The sequence below is a fragment of the Parasteatoda tepidariorum genome, chromosome 1, assembly GCF_982258835.1.
Source record: "Parasteatoda tepidariorum strain Cologne lab strain chromosome 1, Ptep-v5.0, whole genome shotgun sequence".
Taxonomy (NCBI): domain Eukaryota; kingdom Metazoa; phylum Arthropoda; class Arachnida; order Araneae; family Theridiidae; genus Parasteatoda; species Parasteatoda tepidariorum.
This window is the reverse complement of record NC_141755.1, coordinates 101826771-101839343: the sequence shown is the minus strand read 5'-3', so window position 1 is coordinate 101839343 and position 12573 is coordinate 101826771. Positions and strand designations below refer to the sequence as shown.

Sequence of the window (12573 nt, the reverse complement as noted above, 5' to 3'; positions counted from 1 at the left end):
TAACAGCAATTATAAATAAAATTTTGATGATGAGTTAATTAACTCTTTTTCCCCCCAAATTTTTTTTTAATTAAATCCCTTTTTAAGTGATTGCTTTTGTTTGCTGTATCTTTTATGTTTGTTATATTTAGTCGTTAGTCCATCTTCAAACATCTTGTGACAAATCCTTTTTTTTTCTTCTTTGCAAGCACAGAATGTAAGTTTTGAATATATTCCCTTCCAGCTTCTCTGATGTTGTAACACTTACATATACGAATAATCGTCGTTAGAAAAACAGTCACCTTTATAGTAACTAATTTAAAAAAAATTTACTTCTTACAAGAATCGCGATAGTTGATCTTAAAATTGCGTGAATATAAATAACAATTATGGATTTTGAAATCACATGAATATAAAACTAGATATACGATTTTGAAAATGAGAAAATACAAACTGGGATATAGAATTTTTAAAACGCGTAAATACAAATCACGATTCATAATTTTTAGATTGCGTAAATACGAATCATGATGAGTAATTTTTAGATTGCATAAATAAGAATTATGATGCATAGCTTTTAGAATGCGTGAATGCGAATCTCAATGCCTTATTTTAAAATCACGTATAAATACGAAAATCAATGTTTGATATTATAAACCGCATGAGCAAATCAACACATTGAATTTTAAACTTGCGTCAATACGAATCGCTACATAGGTTTTTAAAAAGACGTAAATACGAATCACAATATCGGATTTTTAAATCTCGTAAATAAATCGCAACACGCAAATATGAAAAGATATGTTTGATATTAAAATCGTGTGAATAAGAATCGAGATATTAGCAGATTCCAGGCTTGGGACCTCTGAAAGGCTTGTCAGAAGCAGCGTCGTTTGAACTACGAAAATCGGATCCATCTGGAGGGCGGGTAAAAAATTCGGAAAATCTTATCTGCTGCGTGTAAAGGGGAGAAAATAGGTAAAATAAGTAAAAATGAGAAAGGATTGGTAGCTATGTAGTTTGAATTTTCTGTTCCTTTTTGAAAATCGGTGAATTTTCTGAAAAAGCAGAATACTAATTTTAAAAAATGAAATTTTTAGAAAATCTGAATTTTTGATAAAAAAGCTGAAATTTAAGAGATAAAAGTGAAAAAAAGCGGAAATCCGCTAAAAAACGGAAAAATCTCATCCCTGTAAATGGAAAAAATTTAATTCTTTTTAAAACTCAAATTAAAAAAAAATGGAAACACATATTAATTGTAGGATGAAATTCAATCAACTGAAACTTTTTGCAAGACTGACTTCAGTCCTCAGGACTGAAGAGTGGCATCCATGAATGCGGTTAACGAATTGGAAAAAACATCTCGAGTAGTTAAACCTGCTATTGAGCTTTCTAATTTTTATTCAAAACAAGTTTGGAGAAATTACCCCTATTTATTTGCTTTTTTGGAAGTCAAGGATGGAAAGTTAGAAAGCATTAGAAAAAGCCACCTCTTAAGAAATAGTTTTTTTCCAACACAAGTGGAAGAAACTCTTTTTCAAAAAGAAATATTAAATACTTAAACAGTTTACAATTTCAGTTTAGTTTAAATATTAATTTTCAAGCTATCTTTTTATAATTTTTAAATAAATGTAGACTTAAAGCAGAAAAAAGTAACTTATGCAATTTTTTAAAAAATGTATTTCTTAAAAAATTTAATTAAATAGCTGTTTAACATAGATATTTCTTGGGAAAATCATTCTGACGTAAACATCAAAAAAATTACAGATTTATGCTTATTTAAAATAATACTGAATCCCATCAGCAATTAAACTCAAAATTGTAAAAATAAAAAAAATGTCTTTTTTAATTTCTTTGCAATCTATCTGGAAAATTTTTATATAAATAGAAAATTTTAATTACACAAAATATTTTTATTAAAAAAACTAAGCTTGGTTATTTAAAAAAAAATTCATTTGGTTTAAACCAGCAAACTCTGCAAAAAATTTTCCATTTTGTCCAGTTTCTTTTAGTGTTCTGAAAGAAATAGGTTTCTTCTAGACAAAACGCCAATACTGTTAAACATAGATATTTTTGTGGAAAATCATTTCTATGTAAACATTCAAAAAATTACAGATTTAAGTTTATTTGAAATAATAGTGATTAGATATTAAACTCAAAATTGTAAAAAAAAATGTAAGAAAATTTCATTCCATAAAATATTTTTATATAAAAAAACCTAGTTTAAACCAGCCAACCCTGATTGACTCACTGTGAGCAAAAAGAAAGTCTTTACACTTATTCGAAATTAAAATGATCTAGTGTTAGTATTTTATGCATGACATGTAAAACATCCAATATAATCCATAGTAAATATTAAGAAAAATTAAATCAGAGGTGCATATTTACAAACTGTTACTAATTTTACAAATTACAAAAGATAATGAATAAAAAAATGTGAGTACTTGAACAGTTTTCTTTGGCCGCAAAGAAGGTCCAGGATATTCATTGGAATATATATCTGTCAGGAACATGGAATTAAGTAATGTGGATTTTCCTAAGCCCGCTTCACCTAAAAACATTAAAAAATTTACATGCGGATACAAACATTAGGAAAAAGTCTTGTTCTTTCTTTTACTTACACAATTTAACTTATTTTTTTACAGATTTATCAACAAGTTGACTATAGATCCATCTAAATTACAAAATAAATAAATGAAATAGTTAAATGAGTATATGTATTTAAAAACACTTAACCAGTGGTCGGAAGTAGTGCACTACAAGTAGTAAAACCACTGCAGTCGCTACTTTTTTTGTAGTTTGCAGTGTAGTGTGCTACTTTTTTTAAAAAAATAGTGTAGTGAGGAGTGCAATACAAAAAAAGTAGTTTGTAGTGATTCCTGGTAACTACTTTTAATGTTAGTTTAGAATAGTAACACGGCTCTAACGCAACAAATTTTTCAAATTTGATGTATCTTCGAGGGACCTTCATAAAATAATAATTAATAATATAAATAAATACGTTTTGGATTAGTTGTAAAGTACCCAACTTAATAACAACTTAAGCTTATTTCTTCTAATATCTACTTTTTTATGATTTCGTTCATAAAAAGGGCAGAAAAACACAAATCTGAAAAAATTAACAAGCTTGAAACGAGATTCACATTTAGAATAGTAAAACGCAGAATTTTTTCTATTATAAAATGATTGTATTAAAGTATAGTACAATGCAAGCGCATAGTATCATGCTTTATGTCGCGCATCAAATGGGTTAAAATTTGATGAGGACAGCAATTGATATCCTCCTTCTCTCCATTTTTTCCTCTATCAAGAGGCAAAGAAATTCATAAGAAACAAAGTAAGTTGTTCTTCCCTACAATTTTTATAGGCAAATCTACTGTGAACAATTGGAAGAGCCGCTCTTCTAAAAACGTTTAAAAAGAATTCTGAAAAACTCCATGTTAAGGACTCAGTTCAAGACAGCGGTTGGAACGCTCAGAAGGAGGGGATGACAATCGATGTCATGATTTACCCTGTCTATTCCAGCTAGGAGACTCGAGTAAAGTGGGCTATGGGGTAGCCACAAAGAATGATGCTCCTTAACGGAAGTAGATGTCTTTTACAGTTGGCGACTTCTTAAAAACTTTACAGCAGCTCATCAAGAAAATCAAACCAGCTCTAGGATTATCCTTGAAAGTAAATAAAAAAAAATAGAGAATGATTCTGGAGTTACATATGTCTAATTATTTTTTCTCCAAACCTCAAAAAGATATCTTTAAACTATTTTTAAAATACTAAACTAGCAAGATGCGATACGTAATAGGCATTTTTGAGATTCGTTATTAACTACGGCTCATCTGCACTAAAAGCTATAAAATTGAAATATAAAAAATATGGGGAAGAATTTTGGCTTAATTATACATACGTCATAAAATAACTTTCTAAAGATATTTTTCTTAAGTTTTGAAATGATTTTTTTCCATTTGGAACAAAGTTGGTCTGATTTTTCCTGAAACCATGTGAAAAACAGACCCTTATAAGATGTTTCTTTTGTTCAAAACGTTTTCAAATCCTGTAATTGCACAGGCTTAATATATATATATTTTTTATTTTTTACTTTTTGAGTTTGAAAGAAACCAGTTTTAAATCAAAAATGAACTTCTTTTGATAGGCTTAACTATCAGGGTAATGGATAAAACTCATTTCACTTAAGTTTCCATAATTTTGGAATTGTCAGACAAAAGAGTAATAACTTTTTAAAAAAATGTATGTTTTAAACGTGATTGCAGTTGACCTGCATTAACGATGGCTTTTATGCTCTCATAAATTATAAAAATAAAAGGAAAAAAAAAGAAGCAGCAGAACTTACCAACTATCATAAGCGTGAAATCAAAACCTTTCTTGACCGCTTTCCGATATATTTGATTTGGCAAGTTTGCGAATCCCACATACCCGTCCATTTCTTTCCTGGATATTTCTTTAGCATAGGTGAGCTGCTCTTTGTTGTTTCCATTACAGACTGGCGGTGCAGGAGTGAAGTTGTTCACAAAACTTGCAGGAACATTTGGCACAACAGCAGGTGTATCTCGAAAGAACATTTCTCTTTTCTGAGAAAGCTGCAGAGGAAACATAACTCATATAAGTAATTCCACACTGACATTTTTTAGAACTTCTAAGTCTTTTACCTGTTAATTCTACAGATGTTTCCTTTTAGTAATTGGGATAATTTTTCAGAATAGTTACTTATTAAATTTATTTTACGTCACATGAGTTTTTTCCGAGCAATTAAATAACCTTCAATACATTTATTTATATACCGAATAAGAAAACAAATCGTTAATGTATTCATCCAATTTTAACTTCCAAACAAATAAGTTCATTCGAATGCTTACAGTTTGTCCTTACACCAAAAAGAAGTTATTACAAACAAGGACACAAATTATAAAAAGAAATGCTATTGAAAAAAAGAAATAGGAGCTCTTTTCTAGTTGGCAGAAGCTCATCACAAATAAAGGAGATGGAATTAAAATCTATAGATATTAGAGAAAAACCAATAGATTATAATTGCATCTAGAGTTTAATGGCACAAGGGCAGAAATAAGCTATAATATATCAACACATACACAACAGGAAAACTAAGTATGACACAGATAGTGGAGGGGGAGAAAAAGGAAAGATCATTATGGTACAGTATTTCAGTGTGTACTACACTTAATTTTATTTCATAACTGTCATTGTACAGCCGATCCCGATTTCGGGTTTGGATTTTGAATCCAATCCGGAAGACAAGAGAACTCCTAGATCAAGCATTGGGAGAAATTCGCCTTTTTGGAGGACTTTTTGATGGAACTAACTCGCATTTGTGTTACATGGAGAGGAAAACCATGAAAACCTCCCACGATTAGTTGGGTGGCATGAGGACTCTAAATCATGATCCTCCTACCACTGGGGATCTTTTTACGTCTGCAGTGTGGTCAGTGCGAGCCAGGAGCTGAATTCGTATCGATCAGTCATCGCTGAGATTCGAACCCAGTTCACCTCATTGGAAGGCAACCGCTATATCCCCTGAGCCACAAGGTTCAATGCATAACCATGTATGGATTGTCTAAATGAAAAGTGGACACCGAAAAGAGATAAATATGGCAGTAGGTGGTGTGCACAGCAGTGAAAGCTAAAGGTAGACATGGGTGCGACCAGATTTGTTCGAACTTTTGCTGCATTTATTAGAATAAATATCTTTCTTTTCTGTCATAATTGGCGATTCCGTACAAATATGACTGAATAACTTAGTATCACTAGATTTTATTGCTGAAATTCTTTTTTCTGGCAACCTTTTTCATTTTCTACCAATACTTTTTTTAGATGAAAAAGTGTCTACATATGATGCTTCTTCCTGCCACTCTGGTAGTGCTATTTCTTCTTTCACAAAACTAACCTGTTTGACTTAACAACCATCCTTTTCTCATTGTAACTTTTTCTTGTATGACTTGACATCTATAAACTTTAATCAACCTTTATAAGAAACTCCAACGACCCATTCGTCTTTTGGTACTAAACTTTCGATTTCTGTGTTTTGTACACAAGGACTAACTCACAACATCATATCTTTTTCGACTCTTACTATTTCGTTTTGTTCCTTTTGATCTTCTACTTTAGTTTTTGGTTCCATTTGTTCTGGTACTGCGTGACTATTATTCTTTTTGGAACCCAACTGGCTATTTTCAGAACATCCCTTGGTATCATTTCCAGACTTGGTGCCACTTAGTTTACTAATGTTAAGCCAACTTGACTCGATGTCCTTCGAAATTACTGGAGTTTCAACTTACAAATTCGGTACTACTTGGAAAATATTTGGTGATGTATTTTTATGATTGGATTGATGATTACTAAATTTCCGATTTTTATCGTAATTATCTTTTCTATGACCCAAATCTCGACGTCTACAGAGTTATATAAGTTAGAATTAGAAGTTTATAAGTTATGTGTCTTATCCCATCTCATCCATGTTCAGATTTAAAATTCTTCCCAATACTAGGCGAATTCTATTCCTCATTAAAATTTTCTAACTGGAGAATGCTAATACTAAAAATTAAGAATGAGATTTTCTTAAAAATAATCACATTCATCGTCAAAAATTTCAAGCATATTAAAAGGAATTAGTTGCAAAGCACACCAAGTCCGAAGATTAAATTTCACCCTAAATTTTTCAGCTTTCAGTTCAAATTACCGTCTAATACCACACTTTTTGGCATCAATTTTAAACGGGTTCGGTTCATTTAATCGACAAGCCGTTTCATCGACACCACTTCCTCTACAGATCACTTTATCGACAGGGTCATTTCGTCGAGAAGGTCATTACGTCATCTGCATTCCTTCGTAATTTAGAAAACTTTCGCCCGAAACAAGCTTTGTGGCCCATGTCAGAATCGTCACCAATTGTCAGAAAAGTATTATTTTTATCCACTGGCAAAATGGGTATTGGTTTGGATACAGAATCTAATAAAAAAATGAAACAAATTTACAAAATTAGAAAAAGACAAAATAAGTAAGTAACGTTTAAAATAATAAATCAAAATCGAAAAGCGCTTAAAGCAGCTAAATCCAAAATTTTTTTCATTTAATTTATAAAGTCAGAAAAAAACAACTCTAGCAAAAACAACAAAAATTATAAAAATTTAAATTTTTATAATTTTTGTTGTTTTCTGCTAGAATTGTTTTTTTTCTGACTTTATAAATAAAAATCGAATTTAATAACACATTTAAAAAATAAGAAGCATTATTCACATATGAAATAATTTTTTAGGATTGTGATTTCATGAATGTTTTCTTTTCTTTCGTATTTACAGTTTAAACAAACCAAGAGCTCACAAAGAAATCGAGATTCTAAAAAAATAACGTAATATAGTTAAATAAATAAAATAAAATAATGTACCCAGGTTCTAATCTATGGATTAATGACCAGTCACTGACATGTTAACAACATTGAATGGTAAAATAATTATAAAGACCAACTGCTCTGCAAAAAATTAAATATTTTGTAAATTTTTCTTTTTATTTATTAGTAAATTGCATCACTTGTTTCACATTTACACCAATTCAATATTTCGTCCATACTTTCTTACCTATTCCGTTTCTTTTCTTCAACCCTATTAATAAAACGACCAGTGGACGAAATGATTTGCCCAAGAGAGTGACCGAATCGACAAAATTCGATTGAAGTAGACGAAATGAAATTTTGACTAAACTACCCTGTAGACAAAGTGACTCATAACGCTTCGTAATGATCTGAGGGTAATCTTTGCTCATATATGAGCATTGTTTTATTACAATTTAAGTGTAAAAAAAAAATTATACATGATCAAGTCTTCGTTAAACGCTTCCCAAATAACTGTCAATTTATTGAAAGAAAAGAATTAAAAATACAATTTTCAGCTCGAAAACTATTTCGGTATCCAATAATGTCGAATTGAATGCTTCGTTGATTAAAAAAATCAATGTATTTTTACCCCCTGTTTATCTTTTCCTTTACTTGCTTTAAGAATCATTCAAAATAGTTACTGCAATTGCCTTTGTCATACTAATCTATGAAAATATGATACAAAAATTAAATCTAAACTATCAAACTCTGATATAAATGTTTATACACCTTGAACCTTGTTTATACACCCAATCCTTGAACACCAAATGTACAAGGATTTCATTTCTGCAACGTGATGTATAGCAAAAGGAGTAGGCAATTTAAAAAAAAAAAACGCACCTTCTTCGGCAAATGCAACATAGAATTTTAATTTCGCTCTAGACTAAATTTCGACAGGTAAAAATGGACTAAATTACGAAGAATAATAAGTTTCGTAACGAGCAATCTAAAAATAGTTTCAAAATTACGCTTGGCGACGAAACGACGCACCTTCTTCGGCAAATGCAACATAGAATTTTAATTTCGCTCTAGACTAAATTTCGACAGGTAAAAATGGACTAAATTACGAAGAATAATAAGTTTCGTAACGAGCAATCTAAAAATAGTTTCAAAATTACGCTTGGCGACGAAACGACGCACCTTCTTCGGCAAATGCAACATAGAATTTTAATTTCGCTCTAGACTAAATTTCGACAGGTAAAAATGGACTAAATTACGAAGAATAATAAGTTTCGTAACGAGCAATCTAAAAATAGTTTCAAAATTACGCTTGGCGACGAAACGACGCACCTTCTTCGGCAAATGCAACATAGAATTTTAATTTCGCTCTAGATTAAATTTCGACACGTAAAAATGGACTAAATTACGAAGAATAATAAGTTTCGTAACGAGCAATCTAAAAATAGTTTCAAAATTACGCTTGGCGACGAAACGACGCACCTTCTTCGGCAAATGCAACATAGAATTTTGATTTCGCTCTAGACTAAATTTCGACACGTAAAAATGGACTAAATTACGAAGAATAATAAGTTTCGTAACGAGCAATCTAAAAATAGTTTCAAAATTACGCTTGGCGACGAAACGACCCTGTCGACGAAATGATCTGTCGATGAAGAGTGACTATCGCCAAAATGAACGCGACCCATTCTGGAATTGAATGAAATTTAAAATTTTTTTTGAATTTCATTCAATTCCAGAATTTTCTCCGTTTTATAAAGCGTGTGGCGATAAAAGATATAAAACTTGCCCCAATATTGACAAAAAACGCATAATTCAAACTAACGATAGTTGTAAACCTGTTTGTAAAATTAAGAATGTTATTTATATGTTAACCTGTGGTTTTTGTAATTTGAAATATGCTGGACAAGCTAGTAACTTTCTTATATTAGAATTAATCAACATCATTCAGACATAAACAGTAGTAAAATTATCAATAACCTAGAATTGAATCGTTAATATAAAATTTTATCAGTATTAAAATTAATATTTTAGATATAAGTAGAATATATCGATTTAAGACTACAAAAAGAAAATTGTCGCCTGCTTTTATACAAAGCAGTTTTGCTATATGCAGGACCCGCACTAAGGATTTAAAATTATTAACCAGTAAATTAGCCAAATATCAAAATTATTCGCCAATTTTCGAAAGTCTTCGCCAAATGCAATAATTTTTTACGATTAATTTTTTCCCCATAGAAAACTATTTTATGGTAGTTTGTTTCAAGCTTATATTATTTGGACCCAATTCTAATTGGTCACGTGGCGCATTTACCGAAAATTACTGTAATCGAATAAAAAATACTGATTTGTTTAGAAAAATTCATTTTGACGTAATTTTGATGATCAAGTTAAATATATTTTTTCTTTGCAGTAGAAAAAATCATTCGGCAAAACTTTCGTCAAAACACAATTTTATTCGCCAAATTTATGATTTCATCGCATTTGGCGAGGCGGCGAATACTTATCGCGGGCCCTGTATATGGGCTAGGCCAGTGGTCGGCAAACTTATTAGCCAAATATGAACATAACAATTTTTAAAAAAAATTGGGAGCCAAATCTGTTTGTTTAGTAAAATTTTATTACACTAAATAAGTAGTACACTAAATAAAACTAAATTTCATACTTAATAAATATTTATTAATGCGAACAATGTGCTTGCATCTCCTTGGAAAGTTTGAGTAAGTCAGGTTTGTATGTTGTTGTTTTAAATTTCAGGCATGATTCCAAGTTCTCATCAATAAGACGACTTCTCAGTTTACTCTTGATAACGTTCATGTTTGAAAAAGATTGTTCGCATAGATATGTAGAACCGAAAAGGGAAAGAACAGCAAATGCGAGCCTTTTCAGCTGATCGTCAGGAATACTATTCCAAATGATCATGTCGTCCGTCTCCAGGTCATTCAAAGCAGACCACTTGTGTTGTGAACTAAGATCAAATTTTTTCTTCTCCAATATTTTCAATTCAACACAAAAACGTTCGAATTTAGAGCGCCATATCTCCTTGTTTTTTAAATCCAGCAACTGTATTTCAAAGCTACCCATGTCAATTTTAAAAAGGAGAAAATTTCAACTCGGTTATCGTAGCCTTAAGAGGATTTTTGACAAATGCTAAAGTTGCTCTGCGGTTTTTAAATTCCTGAAACTTGCTGAGAAATGCTTCCCTCATATTTAAAATTATTGTTTTAAAATGGTGTTTATCAATAGAGGAATTATTTTCTTGGCGATGCTTCAGCAGACTCGGAAAGTGAAACAATGTTTCCCTTTCAAAGTCCTGAGCAAAAATGGATAATTTGTTTTCGAATGTTATTACTTCGTCTAACATCGAAAAAATTAAATTTCCTTTCCCTTGCAGTTTATGATTAAGCTGATTTAGATGAGACGTAACGTCTACCATGAAATAAAAGTTTTGGATCCACTGATCGTTTGTTAGTTCTGGATAGTGAACGCCCTTCTCAATGAGAAATGCTTTAATTTCCGGAAAAAGGGAAGCGAAACGTTTTAAAACGTTCCCTCTTGATAACCAACGTACTTTGTTATGAAGCAGAAGATCAGCGCCTCACTCTCCACTTCAAATAAAAATTCTTTGAATTGGCGATGATTAAGAGCTTTAGCTAAAATGGAGATGATAATGGTAATCACTAATTCTATAACTTAACAAATTTCATCCGGAAATGTTTGCCCACAAAGCGCTTCTTGGTGAATCATACAATGGTAAACAAGTATCTCGTGATTAATTTTTTCTTTCAAAATAGCAACAGACCCTTTTCTTACGCCGATCATACTTTTGGCCCCATCTGTTTCCGTTTACAAAAACTAATAAAGTTAAACTCGATGTTCGTTACGTATTTTCACAACAATATGAAATTTTAATTACATATCTATCTTTTAACTTAAACAAAAAATTATACATGTTCTCGATTTATAGAGGAATTTTAATTTATCAAAATAAGATGTAATTTTGTTCTTACCAAGTTTTTTTTTTCTTAATGAAAATATTATCGCACCTTCCGTGGATATTTGTGCCAGAGCCGCACTTAAGGAGCCAAAGAGCCACATGCGGCTATGGAGCCGCACTTTGCCGACCACTGGGCTAGGCTAAACGATACCTTCCAACATATACAGATTGAATCCTCAACGTACTCACTTTTTCAAATTAAAGATAAGAGTACAAAAGCGGGGATCAGGAAGTAATAAAAACTCTCTTAATAGTGACAAATTAAATGAAAATTTTATTTCTAATATGGAAAAAAATTTTTATAAACATTATAATATTGAACCTATGAGAATTTATTTTCTCCCTTAAAGTTAATGATATAAATAAGTTTCAAGATTTTATTATTAACTATTCTTTTATTAATTTACACTTCGAAATTCTTTGTTCCGATCTTGTAAAAACTAAAATGAGTAAAATTTCACCAATAAAGAGAAAAATTTAGATAATTTATATTTTGTTATTAACTTTCAAAACCCTATTTTCGATAAGTCTAAATTACATAATATTTTTTAAAAGTTCGTTTCCGTTCACAGATTTTAACATAATTAAAAGCTTTAAATATAATCTCTTGGTAAAACTATATTTAATTATAATGATATTTGCAAAAATTTAGGAAAAATTAATATATCTGATTATGAATGTCACTGTTAAAAAGAGAAATATTTTGAATTTGTTGATAATCATTATAAACATATTATTACTGGCAATTTAAATAGTATAGAAAACTTAGAACTAAGAAATTTAATGTTAAAAGGACCAAAATTTAGACAAATTAATAAAGTTCTAAAATATTTTCCAAACGATCCTAATAATTTCTGTTTAAAGATATCAAATAGATTCTCTTTATCTTTAGGGAAGTTAATAGAATGGAAATTGGCTGCTTATTATTATTTTAAAAGCAATTATAAAGATTATAAAGCAATTATAAAGTTTTCAATTATAAAGAAAATTAAATTTAAAACAGTAACAATTCAACAAATTTTTCTAACATTGATTGATCAATTAAGCAACTACAAAAGAATTTCCTAATTATCCCCGTAGAGAAAGTTAACAATAATTATGCAATCTTCTGTAAAAAATTCGATATTGAACTTTTAAATAAAGAATTAAAAAATAGAAAAAAATTTAAGCTTAGTAATTTAAACAATAATATTATCATTAAAATTCTTTGTAGCTTTCCATAAGAGGTTGAAAATTAAAATTA

General features: G+C 30.2%; 1 protein-coding gene across 2 annotated transcripts in view; it reads right to left on the bottom strand.

Annotated features, from left to right (window-relative positions):
* The window catches only part of LOC107439592 (septin-7), a 74527-nt gene that overhangs the window by 28722 nt on the left and 33232 nt on the right, over positions 1–12573 (bottom strand). For both annotated transcript variants that reach the window (XM_043049945.3, XM_016052241.4), the window contains exons 3-4: positions 4328–4574; positions 2424–2530 (exon numbers count right to left, since the gene is read on the bottom strand). In XM_043049945.3, coding sequence (XP_042905879.2) covers positions 2424–2530; positions 4328–4574 — 354 coding nt within the window. The remainder of the gene's footprint in view (positions 1–2423; positions 2531–4327; positions 4575–12573) is intronic.